This window comes from Vigna angularis, chromosome 1, assembly GCF_016808095.1.
Source record: "Vigna angularis cultivar LongXiaoDou No.4 chromosome 1, ASM1680809v1, whole genome shotgun sequence".
Classification (NCBI taxonomy): Eukaryota; Viridiplantae; Streptophyta; class Magnoliopsida; order Fabales; family Fabaceae; genus Vigna; species Vigna angularis.
Window position 1 is genome coordinate 63943736 of NC_068970.1, and position 22312 is coordinate 63966047.

The 22312-nt window shown below is 31.1% G+C and overlaps 2 protein-coding genes across 4 annotated transcripts; one reads left to right on the plus strand and one right to left on the minus strand.

Annotated features, from left to right (window-relative positions):
• Positions 1 to 287: 287 nt before the first annotated feature.
• On the minus strand, positions 288 to 6758 carry LOC108347604 (synaptotagmin-4). Of its 3 annotated transcripts, none has more exons than XM_017586967.2 (14): positions 6317 to 6758; positions 5723 to 5797; positions 5536 to 5643; positions 5160 to 5192; positions 4991 to 5080; positions 4365 to 4481; positions 4148 to 4210; positions 3492 to 3911; positions 3225 to 3359; positions 2436 to 2654; positions 2017 to 2295; positions 1718 to 1843; positions 1045 to 1350; positions 288 to 757 (listed from the first exon to the last, which is right to left on the minus strand). In XM_017586967.2, exons 1-14 carry the CDS (start codon positions 6527 to 6529, stop codon positions 530 to 532), a joined length of 2412 nt encoding a protein of 803 aa, XP_017442456.1. In that variant the 5' UTR covers positions 6530 to 6758; the 3' UTR covers positions 288 to 529. The 3 variants fall into 3 exon arrangements, with proteins under 3 accessions (XP_017442456.1, XP_017442455.1, XP_017442457.1); XM_017586966.2 differs by having other exon boundaries at positions 4073 to 4210; positions 6317 to 6756; XM_017586968.2 differs by lacking the exons at positions 5723 to 5797; positions 6317 to 6758 and having other exon boundaries at positions 4073 to 4210; positions 5501 to 5594.
• A 10145-nt stretch (positions 6759 to 16903) lies between these two features.
• Positions 16904 to 17353, plus strand: LOC108323150 (uncharacterized). The gene has a single exon (XM_017555512.1). It carries the CDS (start codon positions 16904 to 16906, stop codon positions 17351 to 17353), a length of 450 nt encoding a protein of 149 aa, XP_017411001.1.
• Positions 17354 to 22312: the final 4959 nt, after the last annotated feature.

Genomic DNA, 22312 nt, shown 5'->3' on the forward strand with positions numbered 1-22312 from the left:
AGATATTTTATACCGTTAAGTTAATATCTCTTTGAATAAAAACAAAGTTTAATACATTTTGAACTTAGTATAAAATATTTTACATCGTCGACTAATAAAAAAAAATATTATTATAACTGGCATAATACAATTAGTATGACTGTGTTAACATATTTATTAAAATAAATAAAAATTGAATACATACAATAATTTTAATTTTATATACATTTCAAAATCAAATTATTTATATTTTAAAATTTAAAATTCAACGCATCAGGTAATATCATAACAGTGTAGAACTTTACACGGAAGGAAAAGGGATTTATGTTTTATAATTTGACAAACTGTAGAGGAACATAAACTTATTGCAAATTCTTGATCAATTACACATGTGAACCGTTGCTGTGTAGCGGGGAACTACACAAGAATTCTTTGATAAATGTGTACGGAGTTTGTACGTAATGATTCCCATAAGCAATATATTACAAGAGAATGATAAAAGAATCTAATGTTAATGATAACCTTAGAGAGATGATGCTACGAGGATCAATTAATTTCCATTTTGAGAAGGACTGCTAGAGAGGGAAGAAGAAGAATTGAGGATCTCTTGACCCAGTTCATTTATTTTGCTGAGAAGAAGCATTTGCTCGGTCTCCAGCTGTGCTACGTACCCTTCCATTGTATCCTCTAGACTTTCTAACTCGCTCAAAGTTGATGTCAGTCCTTCAAGATTTCCATCCTCTATTAATGATCGAAACTTTTTCAACATCTCTCTCATCTGATAAAGAGTTCAATTTCAATAGTTTGTCAGAATTGCAGAGTAAAGATTTCCAATTAACAAGCCAAGCAATAACATAAAGATCGACCAACAATAGACAAATGAAACTAAACCATAGACACGTTTTTACTCACTGAATATGGACAAAAGAGAGTTTGATTGTGAAATCGTAATAGATATGCATTGCCTTTCAAGGCAACCATTAGTTCATTCTCAGAGCAGAAAAAGTAATATTACATATTGTATATGTACAAATAAGTGTTTTCTAGCATGCAGGATGAACTCACCTGGGTAGGAATTTGGTGTGATTTACTTAAAGAAGATGGTTGAGAGTCTAGGGAACTTCTTGTTTGCATTTCTGGAACTTTTCTGGTAATTTGGATGTGTATCTCGCCACTTTTAACCCCTTGGAGAGGTATCCATTTGTCAGACATCTGGTTTGGAGGTAACCTTTGATATTCTACAACACATTCCCCTATACTTGATGTGGGTAGTAAAGCATTATGGTCCCTAACATGCAGTGTCAGGGGACTACCATCGTCAAGGAACTCTAAGGTTTGGTTCCAACGAGGGTTGAGTGTTTTGTGTATAACCTGCCACACAGTGCCACACGCAGAAAAAAAAAATCAAGGCTTGCAAGAGTGAAACATCAAGAACATGCAAATGCAACTGAAATTGAACTTGTGAAAATAACTGTCGTAACAAATGAATGGAAAGGTACAACAAAAAAACATCTGAATGAGAAGACCAGAGATTCCCCTCTGGAGAGTATTCTAAAAAATTGAGATGGTATATGTTTGCCCTTATTATTAGTCTTTTACCACAAATATAATCATCAATTAATGGCAGCCCAATGAAAATGCAAAAAGACAAGATTAGCAATTTATAATCACAAATGTGCCATAACCATCGGTATCATGCAGAAGAAACTACAGTCATAATCATCTTCAGAATTCTAACCTTTGTCCTCCGCTTCAAGTTCCCATAGTTCACCCTCACATAAGGATCACTTGTCCCTCGAAGATCGGCAGCAATAAGGTCTCTTGCTTCAATCACAACAAGTTCTATCCAACCATTGGCTGAATTCTGTGTATATTAAAGGATTAGTACATGCTAGAGCTTGCAAAGAAAATACGGCCAGAGAAAACTCCGCATGGGTAAATAATTGAAGTGATAATAGACCTAGTATTAGCTTTGTACATCATTTTGCTTTATAACTTGTTGAAAAGAATTGCTAATTTCCTGTTGAAAAAACTTACCCTTGATCCTTCTTGGTCCTCAACCCTAACTACTTCAATTTTAAGTCTTAATTCACCAGAACTCACTCCTTCAAGTGGGATCCATTCATCCTTGATTGACCCGTCCCCCAGTCCTTCCAAATTTACATTTGCAGTACCAATATTTTCATCTCCAAAAATTTCCTCACTGAAGCATTTTACATTTAGGTATTCATCACCATCATTCTCATCAAAATCAAATGATTCATTCCAGGAAGGATTTGTAGTAGTAGGAGGAGCAACCTTTGTTCTCTTACCAACCTGAAAAGATTATAACAACAGAATAAGATAGTGTTGCTATGAACATTCATTGCGTAGGTTATCTTTATGTGGCAGAGATCTCACTTAATCAATTTATACTAAGCATTCAGAATCCAGTAGAGAAAACCAGTGTCACTGACCTTTCCATATTGCAATTTGACGTATGGACTAACTTTTCCAGATCTGTCTTTCGTAACGAGATCCTTTGCTTCCACAATTGTTATCTTAAGTTTCCTTCCAGTTTTTGACAGAAGACTTGATGATCCAATAAGTGATCGCTGGGAATTAGCACGGAGGTTGTTCAAGCTATGTGAACCATCAGAAAACTGCCACTCTTTTACTACAATCTTCACCTTTAACTAAAAAATGGATTAAAGAGTTAACATGAATAAAATTTTCATTTACTAACAATTTTATTGTGATTCAGAAATGTAAAACAACTTTCATTTTAAGTGCAACAATGTAGTTGTAAGGACATTTTGATGGTAGCTCTTTCATGAAGATATCAATGAGAATAAGATGAAAAGAATTCTAAATAAACTGCAAGTTCTACTCCATAAGAACTGTCAATATGAAACTTTCCCCCTTCGTGCATACAATGATCTGGACTAATGATAATTACGAGATACAAACAATTTTCGAGCTTTTTAACCTAATTAGGCTGGCCTTTTCATAAATTGGTAATTGACATGATACCAGAGTCTCTATAACCAAGGAGTTTAATCATGTTGCTTAAATGTGATTACATAAATAAATATAGAAGAGTTAAGTCGTTCAATCAGATTAGGAAAGGAGAATGGCTTTGTACGCTTTGGCTAGATGAAAATCAAACACTGATAATGTAATATAACCAAATTGAGTCTATCATAAAGCAAAGAGTTTGACAGAAGACAAGGAACCAGTTATTACACGGGTCATAAATATTGTACCTCTGCTGAGTTGGCACCTTCAAATGGGACAACCATTTCAACTTCATCTCCACAAAACTTCGCATGTTTTGCTATTGCACTAGAATCAGGTCCTATTGCCCACATTATTGTTGAATCATCTTCACAATGCCTCATCTTAAAGACCAAAAAAAAGTTAGCCTAGAATTGTAGATGATAATTTCCACAGAGATTAAAGAAAAAGGCTAGTAATAAATAAATATATAATTAATATACGGCTGCCTCAAAAGCGAGCATATAAGATAGTACCTTGATTTCACAACTTGCTAGGTGGTCACACTTTACACCGCTAGAAGGACGCTCATAAAGGTTGAAGCGAACAATTCCTGTATTATCATGTAAAACCATATTAAATGTAGTATCCCACGTTGGATTTGAACCATGACTCAGACCCGTCCTCCTTGTCAATTCCTCCACTTCTACCTCTACAAATGTCTGTAGGTCCTTGTCATCCAGGTTGCTTTCTGAACATCCATTGATTGTGCTATTCTGTTGCCTCAAAGATCGGCTACTCTTGAAACAACTCCAAGAAAGTTTGTCTGCTGAAATCACTGACACGTATATAACGCCTCCAACAGCAGTTTTCCCCAAATTAACCACAGGCAAACTGAAACAACGACGTCGAGGTTCCACCATGGTTTTAACCAACGTATCAGTAAAAAGTTTATCCTGTAAAGATTTAGAAAAAGAAACTCAAATTCTCCAAGAATGTTCTGAAGAAACTTAACATGTGAGGCAAACCATGAGATTTCATTTCCTACTCAGCTATAGAGACAGATACAATAAGCTTTTACTAAACATTTTCACAAATTAGATTCTCTGGAACACACCAGCCATGGAGAAACCCCAGGCAACTCAGTGGCTGATTGGCTTGCTCCGCTTCCAAAGGCAATTACTATTCTCACCTCAGGTGTGGACGAAAATGAATACAAAAGTGCCTTTCCATCTAGAATTGGAGTCACCAAAAGCTGCCAAAAAATGTGATTATCAATCAGCTCCGAAAAGAAAAGTGACCAATTCTATCCTAGTAATTCACTTCGATATCCGCTGCTTAAATTTCTACAGTTTTTTTCGTTTCATGACAGAGAAGCTTAAATCCAATAGGAAGTTATTTTTACATACCTCACCCTTTATATGAAGATTGTTAATCACAATTCTGGCTGTTCCAACGGAAAGCTTAGCAAGCATCAAAATTCTCATCTCGCTTGTGTCCCAATCAAAACTCAATTTCAGGACTCGCTGTCAAAATCAAATACCAACAGAATTCCGCATTGAAATCTCACATGTGGGCACACATCGACATTTATAGACATAGTACAGCAGGAACCGTAAACTGGAACTTAAATCAACAAAACATGTGCAATAGAAAATAGGGATTTCACATATAGTTACTTAGTTGGCCTTTTTCTCTGCCGCATTTTTAAAGATTTATATTGTCAACTTCTTAGACAACATGCGTCGTAAGAAGGGAGGTTCCAAGTTAAACATAAAAACAAGGTTCAAAGTCCTAGTACTATGATAATTTAATATTTTTCTTGTACATAAGTTGAGCATATTAGAGACCACACAACAGAAGCAGTTCAACATGAAGACTACCAAGAGTAACAAAGATTGTAGTAAAAGTAGTGGTGGTGATCCAAGGAGTAAAATCATAAGAACGATAAAAAGGATATTTCCAGGAACCTATTTAATTAAATTGTGAAAAATCTGTATAGAAGTGATATCTGAAATCTGATGCAAACTGAAACCTGATCACCCGAGGTTGACCATCGCATCCCTTGAAGACCCAAACTTGGAGGGCATGATCCAAGTGAAAACTCTTGCACCTCAACTTTTTCCTGAAGGAAGGATTATTTTAGTTTAGTGCACATCTTCCAAGTTGAAACTCTTCCATAGATGAAAATGATTGTTACTTACTATAAATCTTGGTTTTCGAAGCTTTAAACGTTTCTGAGACACAAAAGAAAGACAAAAGTCAATAAATTAATTCCAAGACAACAGTAACATTGCATTGCAGATCTCCAATATAGTACTCTGTAAGCATAATTGCAGATCTTATGGTGCAGATTCCAATGCAATAGACTTCTATAGGCAGAATTACAGATCTTAAGGATAATAAAGCGATTTACTCATACGCCAAAAAATAAAAATGAAGCAGAATATAATCATCTAAGTGATGGAAGAAAATATATGCAGTCCTATCAAAATGTGGGAAAGCTTACTATAAAATTTAAAAGTTAAATAAAAATGTTAATTACATCAATGCATTGATTGGGAGGTGAGGAAATTTTACTTCAACTATGGCTGATAACCTTCTTGAGAACTTGGGGTTAAAATAGTTGGACCATATTTGTGTCAACAGCAGATTCAACCAGTCGCAGTGTTCCAATGGTGTCACTGGCTACAAGTACAGGAAGTTAAAGTAAGCTTCATGAAGCTCGTTGAGAATGTGAAAGGGAGAATTGGAATGAAGAAAGTACCGAGGTTTGGAGTAGGATTCGATTCCATTTCTTATTCAAGTCTTCCTCCAGCAGTTTGCGCTGATACTTCCCATACTGCAAATAAATGAAGTATTGTAATTGGTACCGTAATAGCAAAGGAGAACATGGCATTGATGTTTGGCAAGGAATATTCTTTCTCGAGGTAACCACAGAACTAAGACTAATTGCTTTAATGACTTTTCAAATTCAACAAAACCCCGACAAATACACAATAGATGACTATGCTTAGTATAGCTTACAGGGTAATATAACGTTAACTGTTACAATCTACTGATCTTCTTATTAACTCGTTGATTTGGTATAGTTTTTGTGCTTTTCTCATAGGCAATAACACGGTGAAATACTAAACGTGAATAACTTGAGAAGAATTCGAACAATTGTGAGTGACTAGCTCCTTCTATTAAGCTCAACCCTCATTTGTACTATATCTAATTTTAAATTAGCTTTGAAAGGCTTGGTTTAACAACTCAAAAGGGAATGACTGTGACACATTGCTACAAGAAAAAAAAAACATTTATGAAATTCAAAGCAGTGATTGAAAAGGATGAAAAAAGAGAGAGAAGAATCGCCTACTTGCATAGATGCCCACAGAGCAAGAGCAAGGGAAAGCCAATTGGAGAAAGAAAATAGCCATCTGTGAATAGCCCAAGCAATGAATATGAGAGGAAGGAGGAGTGAAATCAAACCCATCTTCTCCTTCACCTTCACCACATGGTTTAACAAGTCCATTGCAGCATCTTCAAGATGAATAGGATTGAACTTTTTCTTACTACCGGTACTACTCATGGCAGTGAGGGAAATAAAACCAACTTTCTGATTTTCTGAAGATGATCTTAGCAGCTATGTATGGTAGTTCTGGGAGACTCTGATGTGAGGGTAACAGGAAATGAAAGAAAAGAAAAGGAAAGACAGCATAGCAAGAAATGCATATCCCTGGAGGATGAGAGATGGAACATTTGGGAGAAAACGGAGGCATCTAAAAAAACTAACGGAACTAGCACTTTATAGAAGAAAACTGTAAATCAGAAAACAAAGTCAATCTCAATTCTCACAACAAAGTCACACCACAATAAAAATCATCATTCTTCACCTTTTTGCAAGATAATATGTGGTTTGGAGATGTTTTTATACCAGACGCATTTATATAAATCAAAATATTATTTACTTAATCAATTTTTATTAGTTTTAATCTAAATGTCTGTAAATTTTATTAACCGTTCGTTATATTATATTATATTATATTATATTATATTATATATATATATATATATATATATATATATATATATACTTCATAGTTTATATACTATTTAACAAAATAATATTTTATCACAACAAAAGACAACATATTGCGATAAAGTTGATGTACTCTTTCTTTTATATTTTAAATAAAACAAAAAATATCATTTTGTAATAACTATAATATCGTATAACAGACAAAAGCATGTGACATAATTGCGAATGATATCTCAACATAACTACCCAACTTTTATTTATATATATATAGATATAGATATATATCACTTTAAATTTATTTAATGTCAATAAATTAAAATAAAGCCTTTATAGCATATATATATATATATATATATATATATATATATATATATATATATATATATATATATATATATATATATATATATATATATATATATATATATTAAGCCTTTATAGCATATATATTATTTTTAAGGTTAAAACTTATTGACATCCTCTTCTACTAAAATTTCATTTCAGTTTTCAAAGTCTCACGTTATCTTAATTGGATTCTAATTTTTTAAAATATGTAATAAATAAGTCTGATTTTCATCTGTGATTTAGAAAGGAAGAGAAAAAAAAATGACACATTTCAAAACATTTAGGACATGAAGGTTCACCACAATTGAGGTGAGTTTCATTTCTTTGGTGCTTAGGTGTTTTGTTTATGTTTTAGAGATGGAAAATGGGTTTTATTTGTAGAAGTTGTGGTTCCTACTTTTGTGGTTCCTACTTGTGTATTGTGACCCTTTTTATGATACTATTTGCCCTAACATTTAAATGAAACTCTAACATTGTTCATCTTCTTCAAACATTATTGTTGAGTTGAAGCATGTCTCGTTCTTCTTCATCCTATACAATGGCGTACAAAACCTAGTAATATAGTTAACAAAGTATTACATCAAAATGTGGAAGGTAATAGTCAACAAACCAAATACATGCACAATTGTATACAAAATTACGTACAAAATTAAAATTATTGTCCAACAAATATAATTAACCATTACATCAAAATCAAGGTGTTAACGGTCAAGAAAATAAAAGTACAAATATTGTCTACATATTTCACATTAGAAGTGCATGGTCATTACATCACAACATGAGATCATTCCTCAAGAGGGTGAATTACATCGGTAGGTGTCACTATCTTGTGTTTGTGGTTGTTGTGGACAAGATTTTTTAGTGTGTCCAATTACCTTGCATGTTTTTTTTAATCATCTTTTTCTTAATTCATTATCATTCTTCTTTATCTCCCATGGCTTAATTCGTCTCTTTTTCTTAGGTCTTCCTGTCATTGTTCTTTTGTTGGGGGAAATACAGGTATAATTTCTCACACAGGTTAATCATTGATAAAATAGATGATTGAATTGTAGGTCTCTTCATATGTTGTCTTCCTAAACCAATGACCCTTCTCCATTTAAATTAAGAAATTTCATTGCAGCAAGAGCATGACAGCAAGGAATTCAATGTGTTATTTCTTCATCAAATATTAGTTTGTCATTTTCATTGGTTACAAAGTGTCCACTATGTGGACACACATAAATCACTCATTTTGCACCCTAAGTTATGCCCAAACATATTAAACATATTGTTATTGATACCACTGAAATATGCTAATGAGGGACAATCAATGTACAATCTACAAATATCAAAACGAAACAAGGGACCACAATACACAAATAGGGGTACCAATGAAATATTAAACATAGTATCCTTAGTTTACAACTTCTACTCATATCAAAACAAAACAAATGGACCATAACGCACAAACAGGAGACCACAACTTCTACACATAAAACTCATTTCTCATCTCTAAACACAAACAAAACACCTAAGAACCAAAAAATGAAACATACCTCAATGAACCTTCGTGTCCTAGGTGTTTCGAAACACTGCATTTGTCTTTTGTTCGTTTTTTGTTCTCTTCTGCTTCAAATAGCTTATGAAAATCCTCATTCTAAAATGTGCACCAAATCCCTATCTGTTCTGAAATAATAAAATATTAATTTCACGAAAGAAGTACCAAATTAATTGAACATAATAAACTCAGTCATGTCACCACATCAACATATCTTAAGGTCATTTTTGTCCATTTAACAGAGATGACAAATTTGTTACACATTTTTAAAAATTAGGATCCAATTGAGACAACTTAAAACTTGAGGACCGAATTGAGATTTTAGTACAAACATAAGGATCATCCGAGAATTTTAACCTATTTTCAAATAAGAGGGTCCACATAATTAATCATTTTATCTTGAATGAAAACTAATAAACAAGCCACTAACTTTTTTTTCTTTTGTTTTAAAAAATAGTCATTTATATCAATTTGATCTAATTATGAATTAATCTTTTATAAAGTTAATCTAACTTGATTCACTTATTAATTAATTGAAAAAATTTAAATCCAGTCTAACTTACTATAGTTTGACACTTAATTATAATTTTTTTTTTCAATTATAAAAAAATAACAATTTTTTTTTAATTTAAATCTAAATAAATTTTAATTCAAAATAATATTAAACTTAAAAAATCATTCAAAATTAAAAAGTATAATATAATTTAAAATCATCTTAAACTTTAAATATAATTTAAAAATATAAATAAAAAATAAAATTATGTATGATGATGATTTAAATCAACTCATCATAAGTTCTTATAAATTATGATTTATTTTTTCAATTCAATCCTAATAAACCAAAGTTACCAGTATACAGTATTAACTTTTCTTTTCCTGAAGAAAAAGCCGAATCATTTTGATCAACTTGACACGGAAAAAGTGTTCTCGTTTGTTTAATCTAAAAAGCAAAAGTTGCATCACATAAAAATGATAAGAGTTAGCATTTATCGTTTCCTTTAAATTTAAATATTTCTAAATTAGAATTTTAGCTTATGTAACGAGGACAAAGATCAATTTTTATTTTTCTGTAATTAAATTAAAATATTTAATAATACATTTTTGGATAAATAATTATTATATTTTAAATACATAATAACAAATATTTGTTTAATATGCAGGGTCACGTCACAAGAAAATAACATGTGGGAGTGTTTGGTTTGCGCGTTTCATTTAATATAAAATAATTCGAAATTATAATTCTAATTTGAATAAAACTAATATTTATTGAGAACATGACTAATATAGTAACGGTGAAGTGTTGCATATTTAGTTCTTCAAATAACGAAAATTTTAGTTTAGTTTAAAAAAAAATCAAATTAATTTGTTGTTACAGTTTAATAATAAAACTATTTGTAATTCATTATTATTTTCTTAAACAAATGTTTTTTAACACAAAACTTAAGCTTTCTACATATTTAGAAATAAAATAAGTATATTATTTTTTAAGGGCTAAATTAGCAAGCTTTCACACATTTAGAGGTTAATTGATCGTTATATGAATAACTGAAATTTATAATGAATATTTTAATATATAAGATATATGTTAAGTTTATAATAAATCATTTATATTGTGTATATTTTTAGTTATTGGTATTTTTAAAATATGTTAAATTTATTTAGAAATAAAGTAAATAAGTTAAGAAAGACAAAGTTCAATTAATAAAGACAAGAAAATAATTGTTTGAAATAGAAAAAAATTCAACACTCGAATTCAGTTAATATATAGTCTAAACGAATGAAGTCCAATCTAAAAATTTGAGTCTGGACTAGAAGATGGAGATAATGTATGAAGGTCGATGTGAGTGTCATGATTTTTAGCGAACTTAACCCAAAAAGTTAAGTAAATAAGTCATCGAAAATAAATTTCAGTTCAGAAATTGGATTCAAGTCTTCACTAAGAAGTTTTGATTTATTAATTCCCTCTAAAATATTTTAACAAACGATAAAGAAAACTATATATCATTTTATCTTTAAAGGGTTAGATAAGTATGCTTTGAAGTCCTTGAAACTATAAATAAAAAGACATGCTAGACATTTGAATTATTTGATTTAAAATAGTATTATCTTTAAATTATATTATTCATTCATTTTGTATTTGTTAGTTTAAATCCAACACTAGACCAGAACAAATGATATCAAAACAATAACATAATAACTTAACTAAATAAAAAACGAACTTAACATAAATAAAATAGACAATGTGTAATTTTACTAAAAATAAATAAAACTATAATATTTTTCTTACTTTCTAAAAAATAACTTTTTACTTAGAGATTTAGAGTTGTGACGGTTAAATAAATTTTTTATGTTGGTGAAAAAAGATTTTGAAAAACTTAGTGATAATTTTCACCAAAATGGTTATTGGGTGATTGAGTACTGTTGTTATTGTTAGAAGGAGTTATTCATCGTTTGTGTGATTCAAATGCCATGTTAATCCTTTGTGGAATTCAAATAAGGTATTTTTTAAACCTAAATTATCTTCTTTGTGATGGTGATTTCTTGTTTATTCTTAATGATTGGTTAATGTAAGGACCTGAAAAATGGGCCAAGAGTAGTTGGGCCTTATGATGAGGCAGCCAGGCCCGTAAAACTAAGGACATCATGACCTTAGAAGGGACCTTTCAAAATCTGAGTTCATTAGCCAACTTTCTCTTCTCTCTCTAGAACTCTTATTTCTTGCTCTGCCTTCTTTCTACCATTCCCTCACATTCAGCCATTGCATGTTGGATTAGGTGGTGCTCAAGTGACCGCGGCACAGTGAGCTTCGCAACCATCCGATTAGATTTTCCTTCTTCAGCGGGGTTTGGTCGGGTCCTTTCTGTGTGAGGCACTGTTAGAGCATTCTAGTGGGTTGTACTGCTCAACTCCAAAGTAAGGGGAGCTAGAATACTTCTTTAAATTGCTTGCATGAAGTATATGTATATTGGATTCTGAATTGGTGCACTGTTTAGAGTTGTATTTTGCGTTTTGAGTATGTTGTAATGTATGTGAAATCCATGAAACTGTGTTGAGCTGTTTGGAATTGATTTGGATGGGTTTGAATTGCTATAATTGACCAATTGGAAGTGATTTAAGTGTGAAATCTGGTATATTTTTGGTTGGATAGAAATTTAGAGTTTTGTGATTTTTAGGTCACTTTGAGAGGAAGTGAGGTAGTGATTTTGGGCATTTGAGGTCTAAAGCGCAACTAGGTTGTTGGGGCAGTCTTAGCCACTGTAATGTGACTTGTTTGAGTTAGTAAATTGATCAAACTAGGTGCAAAGCCGTGGGTTTTGGGTCCCTAAGTTGGGGAAAATTGGTGTTTTAGAGTTAAAATTGACTTTTAATCACTTTAGAATGGTAGTAGAAATGTTTAGAATCATTTAGATAAGTTTAATGAAGTATAAAACAAGAATTAAGGGTGTTAGAAGTTAGTAAAAATGGTTAAGAATGGTTATGTTAGGTGTTGTTCATAATTCTGCAGCAATTCTGCAGCAATTCTGCAAAATCATGCATTTTCGCCGAAAGTGAATTGATAAAAGTTCGGCCATGCGCTGTTGAGCATTCGGTCTTAGTGGGTGGTCTCAGGTAACGTTCGGTCTCTCAGGTAGCGTTCGGTCTCTCAGGTAGCGTTCGGTCTCTCAGGTAGCGTTCAGTTACTTAAGTAGCGTTCGTTCTCTTAAGTAGCGTTCGGTCTTAGGTAGCGTTCAGTCTCTTAAGTAGCGTTCGGTCTCTCGGGTAGCGTTCAGTCTCTCAGGTAGCGTTCGGTCTCTTAAGTAGCGTTCGGTCTCAGGTAGTGTTCAGTCTCTTAAGTAGCGTTCGGTCTCTCAGGTAGCGTTCAGTCTCTCAGGTAGCGTTCGGTCTCTTAAGTAGCGTTCGGTCTCAGGTAGCGTTCGGTCTCTTAAGTAGCATTCGGTCTCTCAAGTAGCGTTCAGTCTCTTAAGTAGCATTCGGTCTCTCAGGTAGCGTTCGGTCTTGATATTGCTCGGTCTTAGGTAGCGTTCGGTCTCTCTTAGTGAGTTGTCCTGAATAGTGTTCGGTCACTTCTTCAGTCTTACCTTTTATGGATCGTTCGGTCCTCTCTTTGGGAAGAGAGATATCGTTCGGTCTCCACCATTCATAGGGTGTTCGATCTTGCTCATTATGTGTTAATGTTTTCTGTTCGGCCTATATTCCTATTTATTCCAGTATGCTATTTTACTTAATTGTTCCAGTTGCTTTAAGGGATTATGCCTGCATTATCATGTTGGTGTTAAAGTGGAAAGTATTAGTATTGGACGTAATTCCATGATCCTCAAGGGGGGATACATGGTGGTGCTCTTTCAGTGTGTTTAGAATGATTTGCATGGTAGCTCAGTCTTGAGGGTTTTCTTGACGTTGCAACAATGGTCTTTCATTCTCATGTAGAGAGGATTGATCCATGTAGTGAGGAGTAGCAGGAGGTCCTAGTCTTGGGTGCTTCCAGTATGACCCAAGGTGAGTGATAACGGACTAACCTTGTGAGTGTGGTAGGGTGAAACCCATTGGCAATGGCTTTGCAAAGCAGTAGAAGCCACCACGAGTGCATAACCCGCCATAGCTCGGTAATCATTCTAAGTCCGAACGAGTTAAGTTTAAGTGCAACAAGTCATGTTTGTATAGTATAGTGTATCGGTCTTTACTTGCATGTTGCCTGCTATAACATGATTTTTATATCTAGCTCACCCTTGCTTTTGTGTTTGTGTTTTACTTGGGTATGCTTTTCTTTTGCAATGATCATCCACTTGGATGTGAGCAGAGGCGGATGAGGTGCCTCTGGAGCAGACTTTGGAGGACGACGATGCAGCTGCTTAGTTTAGTTGGGACCCTTAGTTGTCCTTACTATTTTGAAATACTCTAGTATGTTTAAGTTTTAAATTCTGACTCTTTATCGAATGAGAGTAAGCTTAGCAAACTTTATTTACAGTCTACTCTAACTGTTCTCTTTTATTTAAATGTGGACTTACTATGTTATATGTTTCTATATAATCTGAGATGTTACAGTTAATCTCTCAATTGGATGTAAGGTTACATATAAAATTAATTTTGCAAATATATTTTCCTATACTTTTTATTTATCTATTATTATTTTCAAAGGAATTAAGTTTAATTGTAAAGCAATTTATAAAAAGAATTTTTTTTTAAAAAATACAATTTTATTAAACAAACCCATTCATCTTGATTTTTTCCAAACGCCATGATACAGAATTCTAACAAAAATATAAAGAATGTGAAAAACATACAAAAATATATATTAAATTATTTAACTTAGAAAAGGTACATTTTATATTTACTTCTAGCAAATTTTAACTAAATTATACTTTTAAACGTTTATTCATCTTTTTGTATTTAATTTGGTATTTCATATTTTTTTAATATTTTAAATAAATAAAAGTTGTCCCTATGTTTATTTAGAGTAAACCTCATTAACAATATAAACATTGTTGAAATACTTGTATTCAAATTAATAAAAAGCGCATATCTTTACTTTTAATTTAAAAATTTGTTATAACAGGCATTCGTACGGATGTTTGTCTTTATTTTCTTTCTATTTTAATATCAAATAATTATTTTTTTTTATAAAAAAAATATACTTTTAAACTTTTATTCATTTCTTTGTATTTAATTTGGTATTTTATATTTTTTTTAATTTAATTTAATATTTTAAATAAATCAAAGTTGTCCCTATGTTTATTTAGAGTAAACCTCATTATTAATGTAAACATTCACTAGTGCAAAAAAGATCTTTAATGTCACTCACTGATTCTCGAATATCCAATGTAATAAATGACCGGTGGCATTTTTCGTAAAAAATGACCGACGTCTAAACCCTAAATCCAAAAATTTAAAAAGTCACTTTTTGACTCCATTTAGACGTCTGATCTCGTCACTCCGACTTCTGAAGCACTTTAGACGTCTGTTAATTGGCGGAACCGACGTCTAAACCCTAAATCCAAAAATTTAAAAAGTCACTTTTTGACTTCGTTTAGAAGTCTGATCCCGCCCAGTCCGATCCCACCACTCCGACTTCTAAAGCACTTTAGAAGTATGTTAATTGGGGGAATCGACGTCTAAATTTTGGCATTAAAACACCGTGAACGCGAGACAACCGTTACGTGCACTCATTATTCATCATTTTCGTCACGTTTTACGCTTTTCAGGTTCGTTTTCTCACTTTTGCACCGTTTTAAATTAATTTTACTCCGATTATATCACTCTTTGATGCATTATCTTTCATTTGAACTAACTAAAATGTGTTTTCGTTGGGTTTTGGTGCAGTTGTTCTTGTGTCTTTAGGCGGCGTTCTATGGCGGTGATTTCTTGCGTTTTGTACTCCTTCAATTCCCTCCACTACGTTTTTAAAACCATCCAATAAAAAAATGTACAATACATTCTCTTCAATTAAAATATAAAGTTGTAAACTCGAATCACCATGAGTCAGGAGCAACCTCAGAGACATCTAACCTGTATGGATCAGACGTCTATATAGACGTCGGACCAATATAGGTCAGACGTCTATAGAGACGTCTAGGTCCGACGTCTCATTAACGTCACCCATATAAACGTCGGATAGATATCAGTTAAAAGCCCAAAATAACAGAGATCTTTTTGCACTAGTGATTGTTGAAATACTTGTATTTAAATTAATAAAAAGCGCATATATTTACTTTTAATTTAAAAATTCATTGTCAGTTAAGAAAATATCAACTTAGGTTTTTAAATTATTAAATTATATTTTTGTTTTCTGAAATTTAGAATAATTCAGATTTTAGTTTTAACATTTAAAATTTTTGTTTAGTTTCTTAAAATTAAATATTATGATTTTGAGAAACTAAAAGGAGTTTCAAAACTATTTTAAAATTTAATTTGTCAGGGATTAAAATTATATTTTACTTAATTTGAAATATCTAAGTTTTTTTTATTTTAATTTGAAGAACACAAAACAAATTACATTAAGTCTCCTTTAATCATGATCTTAATTCACTATTGTGCTTACCAGATTTTGATCAAACGGTCTTAGGTGAAATTGATCTCCAAGATCAAGTTGTTATTCTTGATTGACGTTGGACCGCGCTTCTTGGTAGAAACCGAGGAATATACACCTTCAAAATTCTCTAATAAAACGGAGGAATATACACCTATAAAACTCTCTAATAAATAGTATTAAATATGAAGTATTGAGAATGAGATATTTACAAATAATAACTAAGATATATTTATTTAATCAACAACCTAATAACAAAATAACAATACATCTTTTCAATATTAAAAGGATTATTATTATAATGGATTTTTATTATTGGAAACTTAAATGATATTAGATTTTTTTAAATTAAGAAAATATTTTAAATATTAAAGTTTCTAAGACTCTTCATTTAGTGAATTAATAAAAAGAATCTGATTTGAAAATAAGTTAGAACAAATTTTACATCATAAATCAAATTGACATCCCTAAATATTTTGAGTATTCCTATAGAGAAAAAGTATATTAAAATTAATGTAAAATAATTTATTAATATATATATTAGATCTTATAACTGAATTTAATAGTTTGAAATAATTTTGTAAATCAATTAAACTTACAAACCGTAGAAGTTAGTTTTAACGGGGTTAGCAGATCAAAACAGCGGAACCTTTAGAATGTTCTGGGATGTGATTGGTTAGGAATATCTGTCAGCAATTAACAATTTTTGGAAACAGAAAAAAAAAATTGTTGCTAGGTAAGATTAGAGCTGAACTCGCAGGTACTTACACACGTGGACCCTTTGGCTGCGGTAAAAAAGACACCTACGACACACGTGGCATGGTTGTTCTCCTTTTTCTCAACTAACACTTCCCACGTATGTGTACACGTGCATATTTTTTTAAAATTTCTTCTAAATTTAGCTCCAATTATTTAATAACTAATAAGAATTTCAACTATATATATATATATATATATATATATATATATATATATATATAATTACCACAATCGTACATTTAAATTAATTTAACTATCCATGAATCCAAAGACGGGGAAGGTACTACGTGCCTTGAAAATCAACAAGCAATCTCAAACGATAAAGAAATCATCAGTGAGCAGGGTACAGCATAAGGAACCACTGATCATATACACGCAATCACCGAGGATCATTCAGACGCACCCGCGTCACTTCAGGGAGCTCGTGCAGAAACTCACTGGAATTTGTCGCTCCGATCTCGACGACGATACTGCCATTGGCGACGCCGACGCCTTTAAACCGGCTACTCCACCGTTAAAGAGAGAGTTAAAGGGAGAGTCGGAAGAGAACGAGGCGACTGCGTCGGTGAGCACGGACGAAGAAGACGGCTGCAACATGAGCGAAGTGATATCCAATTACAACAATTTTTCGATATTGGAATCTGATTTCTTGAATGGCAGTTCAAATACGCCATTGTTGCACTTCGCCGATTTGTATGGATCCTTATGAACAAGTTAGTTTCTTTATCACTTTATTATGTGTTTAAAGTATTAATAAGCACATATGTCTGATAGATTATAGTAAGATGTATATTGATTTGTTGTATAGAGGGCTTCGGAATAACACCATGGAGTTTTTTCTTTCTACTGATGCAGGATAACGAGAAATATCTTTCTCGAGAATAAATATCTTTCTTGGGACTGAAGGAGATTTTATTTCCATCGTATTTGATTTTTAATCCTTTTTTTTTCTCATTTTAATTTTAAATATTTGGTTGTCTGCCGTAATGTTTATAAATTATACGACATTTCTAAAGTCAGGTGAAAAACACAATAAATACGAAATATAAAAAATGAGTATTTATTTTCTTTTAATGAATGATAAAAATTTCAAATAAAAAGATGATAGTAAAGTTCTATACATGTATTATATATAGTAAAGAATCAGTGTTTAGTAGCTTTTCTCATTTTTCATGTTTTTTTTACTATTTTTCGATTTTGAAAACGTCAATCTGCTCACTGTAGATTTTCCCATCCCTTCGAAATTTTAGATTTGCTGCAATATGATGCAACTAAGGGTTTTACTTCTTTTAATGGAATTTGTTTTTCTTATCTTGATTTTGTATCTATTCTTTTATCACATATATTTTTCTGTATGATTTTTCTACATGTGTTTATTCATACTTTTACTTTTTATATTAACTTTGAATTGCCTTACGTGCATCCTATTTAAATATTTTTTTTCTAATTAAATTCGGGATGCCTATTAATTCAAATCTTTACCAATATAAATTGCTCGTTCATATTTCATCTTTCACCTCCTCCATGTCTATAATTAAGCTGGGATAACCTTATCTCAAGTTAATAATTTTTTGCTTAATAATTATGCTAACTATTATGCATAAGCTTGATAATTTTGTGAAATATTATACATATATACTTAACAAATTTTGTGAAGTATTAAGCATAAGTTTAATCATTTTGTGTAGTGTTAAGCACAAGCTTAATCATTTTGTGAAGTATTAAACATAAACTTAATCATTTTAGGAAGTGTTAAGCATAAGCTTAATAATTCTTGTGAAGTATATTAAGCATAAGCTTACTAACTCTGGTGAAGTGTTAAGTATATCAGCTTACTAACTCTGGTGAAGTATTAAGTATATCAGCTTACTAACTCTGGTGAAGTATTAAGTATATCAGCTTACTAATTCTTGTGAAGCGTTAAGTATAACCTTAATAGTTCTTATAAGTATTAAGGATAAGCTTAATAATTCTTGTGATGTATTAAGGATAAGTTTAGCAATTTCTGTGAAGTGTTAAAGATAAACTTAACCATTTTTGTGAGGTATTAAGCATAAGCTTAATAATTTCTGTGAAGCATTGAGCATAACTAAGATTAATATTTTTTTGTGAAGTATTAAGCTTAGGCTTAATAATTTTTGTGAAGTATTGACTATAAGCTTAATAATTTTTGTGAAGTATTGAGCATAACTTTAATAATTTTCTAAAACATAATAATTTATTATTGAAATCTTAAGCATAAGTGTAATAATTTTTTAAGCAAATATACTTTTTAAGTATTTATACCTATATATAGAGGAGATTTTCCTTTTTTGTGTTCATGTTTTTTTCTTTCTAAAATTACCATTTAAATAATTTTTTTAAATTAAAATAATTATTTTATCGATTTTGTTTTTTATTTTTAATTTAACCGTTTCTTTTTTCAATTTGATAGTTTTTTTTAATTTAATACATTTTTAATTAAAACTACTTATAAAATCAATATATTTACAACAAAGTTATTAAAAAATATATTTAATTTCATAATAATAATAATTTTATTATTTTTATCATCATAAAAAAATGAACACAGTGTTTGTACTGATTAAGCATAATTTAAATAACTTTTTTAATCTTAATAATTTTTTTGAAGTATTAAGCATAAGCTTAATAATTTTTGTTAGGATTAAGCACAAGCTTAATAATTGATTTAATTTTAATAATTTTTCTGAAGTATTATGCGTAGGCTTAATAATTTTTTTAAGCTTGATAATTCTTTTTGAAGTATCAAGCATAAGCTTGGTAAGTATTTTTTGAAGTAACAAGCATAAACTTGAGAATTATTTTTTGAAGTACGAATCATAAGTATGATAATTATTTTTTGAAGTACCAACTATAAGCTTCATAATTATGTTGTGAAGTATTAAGGATAATAAGCTTAACAATTTTTGTGAAGTATATTAAAGATAAGCTTAATAATTTTTGTGGGGTATTGAGCATAAGCTTAATAACTTTTTGTGAAGTATTAAGCTTAAGCTTAATCACTTTTGGGGGTATTAACCATAAGCTTAATAATTTTTGTGAAGTATTAAGCACAACTTCTTCTTTTTTAAGTATTAAGCATAATCTTAATAATTCCTTAAGCTTAATAACTTTTTTTAAGCATTATACATGGGCTTAATAATTTTTTTAAGCTTGATAAGTATTTTTTGAAGAGCTTGAAGAGTTTATTTCATGAAAAGAAAAACAAGGTCGGAGTCAACAAGCTGCTGCAAATTCTTTTCAAGAGAACCACTAAACCCTTGTTTCATCCATCTCTGTACTTTACAATAAATAAATTTTCTATTACTTTCAATATTTATTATTTCTCAATATCTGTAAGAATAAATAAACTTTCCATTATTTCACCTTGTTCCATATGTGTACCTAAATAATTTTTTTTATTTCTTTTTCATATTTCATCTTCCTATATTTTTATAATTAATGTTTTATCTCTTTTTGGTGTCTTTAACTAATATTGAACTTCAATTAGAAAATAAATATATTTTTCAATAAATTAAAACTAGTATTTAGAATAATTATTTTAATAAATTAAAACCAATGTGTACGTTTGATGAGCAAATTTTCAATTTGAAAATTCACCAAAAAAATAATTTTGTTATTAAAAATGGATAAAAAAAATTAAAATTAAAATAGTAAACACCAATTTTGATTAATTGCTATAAATATTTTTCCCGATTAAATTTGAGATTAACTCTTTAATTATGGGTGGTATATTAAAAACAATTATTATACACAGTTTCTATCTATATTTCTAAATAGATTGTAATCAATATGTATAAAAATATATACTATTTTATATTTATATTTAATTATTACGAAGTAATTTGAATATAATTTTCTTAAAATAAATGTATAATTGTACATGTCATTTTATATTTAATGATTTAAAACTAATTTATGTAATAAGATTTTAACTAAACATTTTCTTATAAATACGATTCATATGAAAATCTAATCATAATTTAAACTATATTAAGTACTACGTAGTTTATTTAAAAATATAATATTAAAAAGTATTAAAAATTAAAAATACTAATTCTTAAAAAACTATAATATATTTTTAAAAAATAATTAAACATTTTATATATATTTTATTTAAAAATAATAATGAGTATACTTAGATATAGAAGAATTTAATTCAAATTGTGTAAACTAAAATAAATTAGAAGCAAGGTTCAATTATTCTATATTTAGTTAATCCAAAAACTTGCTTAAGTAAGCTGTGTGCATATGAAATGCATATGATGTATGATTTTTGAGTGTGTAAATGTTGAAATTATGACTCAAGATGTTATTGAATTTGTAACACAATAAACTTTGTTGCTTCCTCCACTAGCCCAAGTTCTCTCTACACCTCTTTTTTTATTTCAAAAAAATCCTTCGTTAATTTAATTTTATTTCTTTTTTAAAATCCTAAATCTTTTTACACCCCATCACATGTCACGTCAGCTTTTCCTTCTAACCCTAATTCCATCACCACCAACCTTGCTGCCGCTGCCATTAACCTTGTCGGAGAAAGAGGTGAGAGTTACTCCCTCCACCAGCGTCAGAGAAAACTTCAGTGGTCACTCTTCTTTCTCTAGCGACCCTCTTAACTTCGGCGACTTTCCGGCGTCGAGGACACTCCTCAACGGCAAAAACGACGTCCTGTCCCCGGCCTTCCTCTCGTCAATTCTGATCGTCACGGGATCGATTGGATTTTGGGTTTGCTCTGGTTTCTTCTTGCAGGTCTTGCGAGTCGCAGCGGCGACATTAGGTTTTTGGGATTCTTTTCTGGATTTGATTTGGGGTTCTTGGGCCGGTTTTTCTGAGCGCAGGGAGGAGATGATGGAGAAGAATACGCTCGCCCAGCGGAGCGATTTAGGTTTGTGAAGGTTTCGCAATAGAGGTTTATGGTGAAGAAGATGATCTTGCCGCTATAGATGGTGCGACGTCAACGCAAAGTGGTTCTCGTGGTGCGGCCTGGTGCGAGTAGCTCATGGAGAGGCATTGGTGCGTTAATGGCGGAGGCGGCTCGCTGAGGATTGGTGGTGAGGTTGGTAGCGACAAGGTTGGTAGCGACAAGGTTGGTAGCAGCGGTGATGTGGCAGGTGAGGGGTGTAAGGAGATTTAGAATTTTAAAAAAGATAAGTAAAATTAAATTAACATAGGTGGTGGAGGGAGCAAGTCTCTAAACTTACTTCTACGTCTTCAATAGACAAGAGTTAATGATAGTAGAAATTCAGCTAATTACTTTAGTGGTGTTGCTCCCTACACCACCACAAATTTCTTCCTGGACCATCCCATTTCATAATTGCTCTTAAGTGAAAATTAAATTACCATAATTAAAATATTAAAAAAAATAAACCGAAATGAAAGATCCAACATTCGTAAGTCAAGCCAAACGGATATGAATATCCGTTTAGGTCTCCATATCCATCATCTACTTGTATGTTTTCTTCGTTAACTGAGTTCTTTTAGATGTTTTTCATGAGACAATATACAGTATAACATACAATTTTTTCTTAATAAGATTTTAATAGTTAATTAATCTTTTTCATTTTTTTCACATATCAGCGCACACATTATTTATATATATATATATATATATATATAAAAGGGAAAGAGAAGGAGAAGAAGGGGGTGA

Excerpts from the sequence above, each read along its gene's own strand:
- LOC108347604 (XM_017586966.2), bottom strand. The coding sequence starts at position 6,529 with ATGAGTAGTACCGGTAGTAAGAAAAAGTTCAATCCTATTCATCTTGAA. Across the intron at positions 5,644-5,722 it reads GAATCCTACTCCAAACCTCG|CCAGTGACACCATTGGAACA; the intron begins GTACTTTCTTCA and ends CTGTACTTGTAG. Across the intron at positions 1,844-2,016 it reads AGGACCAAGAAGGATCAAGG|AATTCAGCCAATGGTTGGAT; the intron begins GTAAGTTTTTTC and ends TAATATACACAG.
- LOC108323150 (XM_017555512.1), top strand. The coding sequence starts at position 16,904 with ATGAATCCAAAGACGGGGAAGGTACTACGTGCCTTGAAAATCAACAAG.